General features: G+C 39.3%; 1 protein-coding gene across 1 annotated transcript in view; it reads right to left on the bottom strand.

Moving 5' to 3' along the window:
* SYT16 (synaptotagmin XVI) overlaps positions 1–10,077 on the bottom strand; it is a 138,218-nt gene that overhangs the window by 38,982 nt on the left and 89,159 nt on the right. Inside the window, exon 3 of the mRNA XM_005874041.2 lies at positions 172–384. Within this exon, the coding sequence (XP_005874103.1) occupies positions 172–384 (213 nt within the window). The remainder of the gene's footprint in view (positions 1–171; positions 385–10,077) is intronic.

Consider the following 10,077-nt stretch of genomic DNA (forward strand, 5'->3'; position numbering starts at 1 on the left):
CCCCAGAGAAATGTGGAGCAGCCCTTTCCCTGTCCCAGCCCCTGGCTCCTGCCCCACTTACTCTCCCTCTAGTGACTCACAGAAGCAAGTGCAGAGTTACATGAATCAAAGATGTTCTTCCTGTTGGCCATCCCTGGTCTAGATAGAGGAAGGGTTGGATGCAAAGAATACCTTCACAGGCAGACACCTGGGTTCTGTCCTCTTCCCCGGTAGAGAGCAAATGGCAGACTTTTGGTTTCTGCTCTGATCTTGTCTGCTTGCCTTTCTCAGACACTCTTGACCGGAAGCTCTGGGACCGGGACACAGAAATCTCAAATTGCTTCATCACCTCTTCGTCAGTGTCAGAAGATGTGCACAGCTCTTCATCATTTCCAAAGCTGTTCACTGGGAGCAAACAAGAGCCATCAGTCTCCTGCAGGGCCCGCAAGAATACAGAGATATAAGTCTAACCAATGGGCACAGACACCAGGGGGGTGAGGGCATGAGTGTGTTGGGGGAGGGAAGGGTGGAAGGGCAATGGGGGGATAAAGACACATATGTAATACCTTAATCAATAAAGAGAAAAAAAATTTAAAAAGAATACAGAGATAGACCATCATAGAGAAACAGAAGAGCATGGGCAATTGGTCTGGACCAAGCAGTCCCAAATTGGACAGAAAGCATTTAAAGCATGGTTGGAACACACATTTGAGTTCAAATGAATAAACAGGAAGAGACAGCTCATGGGGGGTAATTAGAAGTGCATGGCAAGAACCCAGGAGGAACCATGGGGACAGCCCTAATCTACACAATGAGCCCTCTTGCTGAGCCGGCAGCCCTGCTTATTTGTTATGGTGCTGACACATTCTCATAACTGGGAAGAGGACCATTATCCGTGCACGTGCCTCATGCAGATCTAGTCACCGTGACAGAAAAGCTCTTTGCTTCATCTCAGCTATTAAAACCCAGAGCCAACTGAGATTTGCCAAAAGCTTCCTGGTTTTGGAAAGAGACATCCATAGTGTGTGTGTGTGTGTGTGTGTGTGTGTGTGTGTGTGTGTGTGTGAGAGATCCTGTTTCTACTAGAAATGTTCTGATGCCTTTTTCTCAACACCAACAACCCAACCCAAATACCCTTTGAATTACTTATACTGCTTCCCCCACATTCCCCACATCCCAGCACACAGGTCCTCTCTCAGTTTCTCCATCATGCCCAAATCATCCCCGCCTTAGAGTTCTTTGCCTTTGTTGTTCTTCTGCCTGGAACCCTCCCTACCCTGGCTCCTCTCATCATTCAGATGTCAGCTCCACTGTCACTCTACCCTAATCACTTTCCACAGCTTGCCTGAAGCAGTTCATAGCACTTTCCATCTTTCTCTCTTCTCTTCCATAACTTCCATAAAAATAAAACATCACCTTTTTGTTAACCCATGTGTACCCATTATTGTAAAACAATGCTTGTTGCATAGTGAGTGTTTAATAGGCACTTGTTAAGTGTTGAATAAGTTGGTGAACACCCAGGGTTTTATCCCAACCCTGAAGCACTCTCCCCACCACATACACACAGTTCCCTGTGCCTGGAACACTCCTCAGCCCCATCCAGACTAGTCAAGAATCTAGCTCACATTCAGGTCTCAGCATTGACATCAGTTCTTCCAGAAGGCCCTTCCTGACCCCTTAAATCATGTTTAAGTCTCCTTCCACGTGCTGTAAAGTCTCTCTATGCCCTGCCCTGGCAGTGCTCCCTCCGGAGTGTGGCAGAATTACCTGTGTAATTGCCAACCATTCCACCTAATCTGTGCACACATGACGGTAAGAGTACATCAGACCGCCCAGCTCTGCATCCCTCCAGGCCTGATCTCTGTGCCAGGCACATGGCAGACTACTCTGTAAATATTTTCTGAATGTGACTTGGAAATGAAAAATAATGAGAAATTATTTTTTGAAAATTTCCTCCTTCCATCCAAAAGTCACAATGATTCTGGGGAAGAATGTGGCTGCTAATTCACAGATGGCTCCTAAGATCACTTCTGAATCAGAAGCTAAGCAGACATTAAAAAGCCATATTTTAAGTGAGAGAAAATACTTTAAAACACCAGTCTGGTCAAAACACTTATTCTCTGGCTCATGTAAGAGTTGATATGTTTGAGGTTCTTTGGGAGACTAGTAATAATAACAAGCACTTTCTGAATATGTTTTATGTGCCAGCAACTGTCCTAAGTGCCTTACACATATTATCTCATTTAACCCACACAAAATCTCTATTATTATTCCTCTTTTCCAAGTAAGAAAATTGAGGCAGGGAGAAGTCTACAGCTGGCTGAGATAACACTGCCAATAAACGATAGAATCAAGACTTGAATTAAGGCAGCCTGCCTCTCGAGGCCACGTTTCTGATCCCCATGCTGGAGAACCAGAGAGAGCTGGTGGAAGTAATCCTTATTCTGCGTACTCACACTAACTAGCAGAATCCCTGTCGCCAAGTCCCTTAACCTCTCTGGCCCTGCTTCCTCATTTGTGGGTCATTCCTAACATCTGGATCATTTCCCAGGTCTTTTCTTGATCTAAATTCTCCGACTCCCAACTTCCTGCCCACAGGCATTAAAATTTTATGTTTCTCTCTTTTATTGCAGGGGCGGGGGGGAGGGGGGTAGCAGCTAATCCAAGAACATGGGAGCACATTGTTGTCAGTTCACTCAATTCTATCAGCTGTGACCAGTGCCATGGGAGGACCTGAGAAGCTAAGTGTCAGAAGAGACTAGATTTTCCCATTCATAATCCAATGCATTCCAACAAAAAACCATCACAATGAGCTGCCTGCTCATGTCTCAACATGCTGGGCACCGCACTCTGGAATGGGGTGAACCATCACATAGGGGAGACATCCAGAGACATAGTGAGGCAAAATTAAACCCCACCTTTAGCGTATAAAACCAGCTACACACCTGGGAGGGAGACAGAGGGATATATGCACAGGAGGGGTGGATGGATTAGACATCTGTTTAGAGCTCTTTTCATCTCTGAGATTCCATTCTACTTGTATTGCTAGGCAGGCATTTTTAAAATTTCACTGGTCATAAGTCATCAATTTCAAATTAAGTGAGTTAGCTCATGGATATTTCCCCACATATAAAATCAGTAATTAGAATTCATTAATTTATCACTATGTGGTCCTTGGTGGTGGTGTTGTTGTTGTTTTTTTTTCCAGTAAGTCACTGATCACCCACAGAGCAAGATTCGCCTCACTGATACAATAATCATGATAGTAATTGTAACATTTCCCATTTACTAAACACATACTAAATGCCAGACACCTTTCTTGGAACGCTGTGTGTATTATCCCATTTAATCATCATAGCAACACCAGGAAGTAGAGATTATTCTTATTCCTGTTGTAGAGATGGGAAACAGAGGCACAGAGAAGTTCAGTAACTTGCCCAAGGCAACACAGTTAGTTAAGTAGCAAAGCTGAGGCTTAAACACAGAACCTATATTCTTAGCCACTGTGCATATCACCAGACATCATTGCATCAGGACACCAGAGCCATATCTAGCTTACTTTTCAGGGGAAGTTGAGAGGACTCTGACACTCCTACCCTGAAATCTGCCAGGAGGTTGCCTCCTTTGTGAGAAGAAAAGAGCAGTGAGAAGAATGGTTAGTCCATGTGGGAGTGAATGCTTATAGACAAGCTGCAGTATAACTGGCTATTGCTCCTTATGGGATTATAAACACACCTGCCATGCTATCCTTAGCCTTACTCCCCAAGGGTCTCAGGGAATTCTCTGCCTAAATAGCAAAACCACCCATCCCTCCTGGAAACCATTGAGCAGCAAAGTACGTCCATGGTGGCACTATTACAATGATAAAATCAACCCAATATACAGCACTTATCATGTGCCAGTCATTGTTCGGGAACTTCGCATATGTTAGTCTATTTACTCCTCACAATAACCCTTAATGAAATAGGTACTTTATTATCCCCATTGTATGGATGAGGAAAGTGAGGTTAGCAATTTGCCACAATAATAACAGTTAATAAATAGTGGGATCAATATTCAAACCCAGGTTGTCTTACTCCAAAGACAATGTTATAAATTACCACATAATCTCCTTCTAACCCTCTGCTGTCTCAAGAAAACAATATCTTAAATACTGGTCAAAATTAATATAACTTGTTTTGTCACTAAGACAAAATCACATAGGTTGGACTGGAAAGGATTTTCATAAGCATCTATCTATTCTCATTTTTACAAAGAGAAACCAAAGCCCAAAGAGGCAAAGTGGTCTGCCACAGCTATACCATGCCAGGACCAAACATGGGTCTCCAGTGTCCCACATCAATGAGTTTGCTACATTATCTTCCAAGCTCTCTCGCCAATGGGCTATTTTTCACACTAAAATCTTTATTCATTTTTATGAATTATTCCAGTGATTGTGGAGGTTGGTGGAGGTGGAAGAGGGCATAGAGGGAATAAATGGTTCACACTAAAATCTTTACTTGTCTTTATGAATTATTCCAGTGATTGTGGAGGTTGGGGGGTGGTGGAGGTGGAAGAGGGCATAGAGGGAATAAATGGTGATGAAAGAAAAATTGCATTAGAAATAAATATAAAAATAAACAAATAAAAGAAAAAGAAAAACCCCAACTACTCACCTTGTAATGAATCTATGTCAACAACTAAATAATGAATCTGGATTTCACTCAACTGAAATCTTTGATAATCACAAAGTCTCACCTAAGTTGTGGCACTTATCTGATATGTAACAGCATATCAAATACCAAGTTCAAACCCCTTTCAAGCTAAGTAACCCGGGAACAGTGCAGTCGGGATTTGTATTAAAATCTTCACCCCTTCATCTAATTAGCTTGCTAAAATAACAGAAAAAAGTCACACAATTACCCTGGCTGTAGATATACCTTGAAGTTACCCTTGTTCCTTTCCTCAATCACAGAATGCAGAGAGATCTTAGCTACCACCTACACATCAGACTCTTCTGAACTCTCTCTAATGCACAGCCACTTAGCCTCATCCCTTTGTTCACACACTACTAAGGTGCTACTGTGGGCTTCTTGCACTGGCAGGAAGATCATGACTTTGACACGAAGAGAGAGCTATCTATAGACCTACAGATATCCAGTCCTACTTCAATGAAGTCATATTGCCCCTCCCTCTGACTTTAATAATTTATTTCTATTTTAAATAGATAGGGGCAGAGGAAATGATATCTCCATCTTGCACATTTAAGAGAGGAAGGTAGGTCCCTGTCAAGTGTAACATCAGTTAAAACAAGAGTGGTTAAGGATGTGGAATCTGGAGTCAAGCTGACTGAGTTTGAATCTTCTATTTGCTATTTTAAGACCTAAGCAAGTGGTCTGCCCACAGCTATACCATGCCAGGACCAAATGAGATAAACCATATAAAGGCACTTAGCACATGCCCAGCTTATGATATGTTAACTATTATAATTATGTCCCCTCATGGCAGTGCCCTGTGTAGAAACCCTTTTATAATGCCTTGTAGTTACATGCAAAGGAAAGAATGTGCCTGTTCTTGCAATGTATAACTTAAAGACTCATCATAAGAGTTGTTGTGGGAGAAGGGTAGAAGAAACAAGGATCAGAAAGGAGAAGATTAAGTTGATATGTGGGTTGCATGGCCTTCCTTACCTCACCACTCTTTTCCCCAAGTCTGGAGGTGGAGCGCTCTGTAAGAGCTGGCAATGCTGTCGCTCTGTAAGAGTTGGCAATGCTCTATGGATGTGGGCAGTGCCCAACACCTGCTCATTTTGTTGTTTCCTTTAAGACAACAAAACCACCAACTGGTAAGGCAAGGAGATTATCTTAACCCTGTCTGCTTCTATTTTACAGATGAAGAAAGAATTTCTAAATGATCAGTACAGCTCCAAGATTATTAATTTCTTCCGCCTGTCTGCTGCTATTTTACAGATGAAAATGATCAGTACAGCTCCAAGATTATTAATTTCTTCCCATCCACATAGGAGCAACTAGATGGAGGGAAGAACTACTCATATCCTATAGATGGGAAGTAGAGATAGGTGGGGGTGGGTTGTGCTTGGTGGTACAGTCCTGGGCACTACTTCTACCTACAATTATAGGAAAGGAAAACCCTTATATAGAATATCTGACAAATACCCACAGCAAATATCTGCCCATGGTGGTTGCATAAGGATAAAAATAATAAGATGCTGATTAAAGTGAAAAAACAGAAGGAAGGTCAAAGGTAACAACTGCACATTTCAGATCCTAAGAAAATGGCCACCACAATTCAGCCATTCTTGGATTCAGGCAAAATAGGCAAATATATTTATAAATCAGCCAGCCTTGATTTTTTTTCAAACTATGCTCTATGGAAGTCTAGGGTTCCTCAAAGAAGCTTCAATGCCACTGTATAAGTTGAGATAGGGATGGCTGTGCTGAGCAGGCTGAGCTATGAACCATCTACCCAATCAGGGCTATTTCACACTAATATGGTTTATTGTAAGATTCTATTGGGAAATAGAAAAAATAGGAATCCTGACGCTGAAAATGTTTGATGTAATCCAATTCCCTCATGCTATAGAACAGACCTAAGGTGAGACTGACTACTTAAGAGACTTATTTTAGTCAAATAGCTAGTTAGTGACAGAGGAAGAATTAGCATCTGGTTCTCCTGTGCACACCTGTTTTGTCACCCTACACCTTGTATGAAAGGTTTTGATAACTCTACTTCATATATAAACAAAGAGATGGCACATGTAATGGTTAACTATGAGTGAGTCAAATAGAAAATCTTTTATAAAAATTAGTGACATACATAAGTTACAATCTTGAGGAGTCCAGTTCTAATAACAGCAGAGCAAGTGATTTGAATTAACCTACTACTAATAATAATAATAAATTCAGAGAAAAAAATGTAAACCAACTATTTTAAGACACAGAGAATGAGCAAGGGCAGGTAGGCATTGGAGGAAATCCAATTTTTGAAAGAAGGAAACTTCACTGGGTGAGATACATAGTCACATTGCTTTTCTGCTGAAAGTACTCTTAAGTCAATGAGACAGGGCACCTAGGACTCAGGCAGAAATCTGAAGCCTATTGACTTGTGTGTACAGAATTCAGGGCAGCTAGAACAGCTGGAAATAGAGAAACCCCAGAAAGGAGGGAACCAAAGAGAGGGGAACCCCAAACATGCATACGAACTTATCTCAAACACTTGGCTCAAACCTGAACTATGAATGCACCGGGGAGAATCTAAGGAACCCAGAAAAGTAACAGCTACAGGGCTAAACATTTGAACAGACAGTTTGGCTGTATCCTTCCTCGAGGGAGACCAAGTTAGGAACTTGAAAATGGCCAAGTTAGAGGGGCTTGGTTAACACTCTAGGTTTTCCATTAAAACTCTAGAATAGTAATCTTAGAAGTGAGACTAAAAGTAAAAGTGAATTGAGCCCATAGTAACAAAGTATAAAATCAATACTTCACAAGTTCAAAGGAACCAAGCAGTAATTAAATTTGGGGCTAAAACAAAAAGTAACATTCTGTACAGGAAGATGAAAGAATACAAAGCCTCTATAACATTTCATCCTTAATGTCCACTGTATAATCAAAAATTACTAGACATACAAAGAAACAAGAAAAATGTAAAGAAACAAGAAAAATGTGAATCAGCAAGAAAAGAAGCAGTCAATTGAAACTAGCCCAAAGATGACTCAGATGTTGAATAAAGAAGACAAAAATCTTTAAATCATCTACTATAAATATGCTCAAAGAATCAAATGGAAAAGTGATAATAATAAATATACAGAAGGATAATCTCAACAGAAAATAGAAACAATAAAATAGAACTAAGTAGATATCTATACTTAAAAATAAAATCTCTGGAATAAAAAAAAATTCTTGGACTGGTTTTATAGCAGATTAGAGATGGCAATAAACTTTGAGAGATCTCAATAGAAAGAAATCAATTGAAGAACATAAATTTGGAAAAAATAAACAAAGCCTTAGTGAACACTGATGACATATCAAGTTGTCTAAAATATGTGTAATTGGAAAAACAAAACAAAAAATGAAAAAAATATTTTAAAAATAATGGCTGAGCATCTCCCAAATTTGGTGGAAAAAAACAATTCATATATAGATTCAAAATTTGTGGCAACCTAGTTAGAAAGTTCAACAGCTAAGCACATCATAGTCAACTAGCTGAAAATTAAAGATGAAGTTAAATGTTTGAAAGTAGGAAGAGAAAAAATTAAAAAATGGAGAACAATAATACAAATGAAAACTGACTTCTCTCAGAAAAATGAAAGTCAGAAATTACATTTAAGTGCTGAAATAAAAAATAATAATATTAAATTCTATGTCCAGAAAAACTATCCTTGAAAAGGGAATGTAAAATCAACACATTTTTATGTCAATGAATAGAAAATTCATTAGACCTACACTTAAAAAAAATATTACAGGAATTTCTTCATGTGAAAGAGACTGGTAAAAATGTAAATTTCCAATCCCAGGGAAGAATAAAGAGCAATTTTGCATATGGTAAATGCAAAAAAAATATTTGATGTTTTCTCCTTTAACTTTTTCTAAAGATAAGTGAAGAAAGTATATACTATTGCATTGTGGGAGTTGATAAAATGTGGTGAAATAAAGTGTAAGATAACAGTAACACAAGAGAGAGAAGTAATGATTTATACTGCTGCAAAATAAAAATCATTGTAAAGTGGTATAATGCAAAGAGTAAATGTTGCAAAGTGATAAAATATTAAACTTGAAATGGACTGTGATAAACTAAAGATGTGCATGTATTCTTATAGCAACCACTGAATAAAGAAAATACTAAAAGGTATAACTAAAACCTTAATAGAAAAATGAAAATTGCCCTAGCCAGTTTGGCTCAGTAGATAGAGCACTGGCCCATGGACTGAAGGGTCCCAGGTTTGATTCCAGTCAAGGGCACGTATCTTGGTTGCAGGTACCCAGCCCTGGTCGGGGTGCATGCATGAGGCAACCAATCAATGTGTCTCTCTCACATCGATGTTTCTCTCTGACTCTCCCTCTCCCTTCCAATCTCTCTAAAAATGAATGGAAAAATATTTTTGGATGAGGATTAACAACAACAAATTAAAATTGCATGCTAAAAACAACAAAAGTAACAGATGATAAAAGTCAGATGCAACAAATAGAAAACAAACATCAAAATGACATACCTAAACACAATAATATTCATACATTAAATGCAAATAAAATAAATATCCTATTTGAAAGCAGACATTGTCAGGCAATAAAAATGCATGACCCAACTATACGATGATTATAAGAAACACACTTTACATATAAATACACAACAGGTTAAAAGTAAAAGAATTTAAAAAGATATGCAAACTGCAAATAAGGAAGCTGGTGCAGTTATATTAACTTTGAGTGCCAACCAATATCCTAGGAACTATGCTAAAATTGCCAAGGCAGTTTTGCTGATTTTATAGCAGTTTAGGAAAAAAATTATGAATTGCAAGTAAATGAAGCTACATATTCAAAAACTTAAGGAAACCTTTACTACAGAAACCTTTACATTGACATATTTAGCAATATCATCATCACTAATAAAAGCAGACTTAGAACTGGACGCCATTTCTAAGCTTTGATAGTGCTGCTCCCCGGCACTTTTGGCGAAAGACAGGAGGAGCGCAATCGTGCTCCCCGGCACTCTAGGGGTTAACATCAAAGTAGACTCCAAGTCTAGAATTTAACCAGAGATAAAGATAGTTTACTTAGCACAATATCCTCTAGGTCCATTCATACTGTCTCAAATAATGAGATTTCATTCTTTTTTATGGCTGAGTAATATTGCATTGTATTATATATGTACCACTTTTTTATCTACTCATTGATAGATAGGCACTTGGGTTGCTTCTACATCTTGGCTATCTACACTAATAAAAGACAAAAAACATAATTGACCATACCTTCGCTATTCCTTAAGCCATGGCCACCAGCCAATCAGAGCGACTATATGCAAATTAACCCAACCAAGATGGCGGCCAGCAGCCACAGAGCTGGAGCAAGCAGGAGGCTTGGTTGCCCCAATGATGGAGGAAGC

This window comes from Myotis brandtii, unplaced genomic scaffold, assembly GCF_000412655.1.
Source record: "Myotis brandtii unplaced genomic scaffold, ASM41265v1 scaffold423, whole genome shotgun sequence".
Taxonomy (NCBI): domain Eukaryota; kingdom Metazoa; phylum Chordata; class Mammalia; order Chiroptera; family Vespertilionidae; genus Myotis; species Myotis brandtii.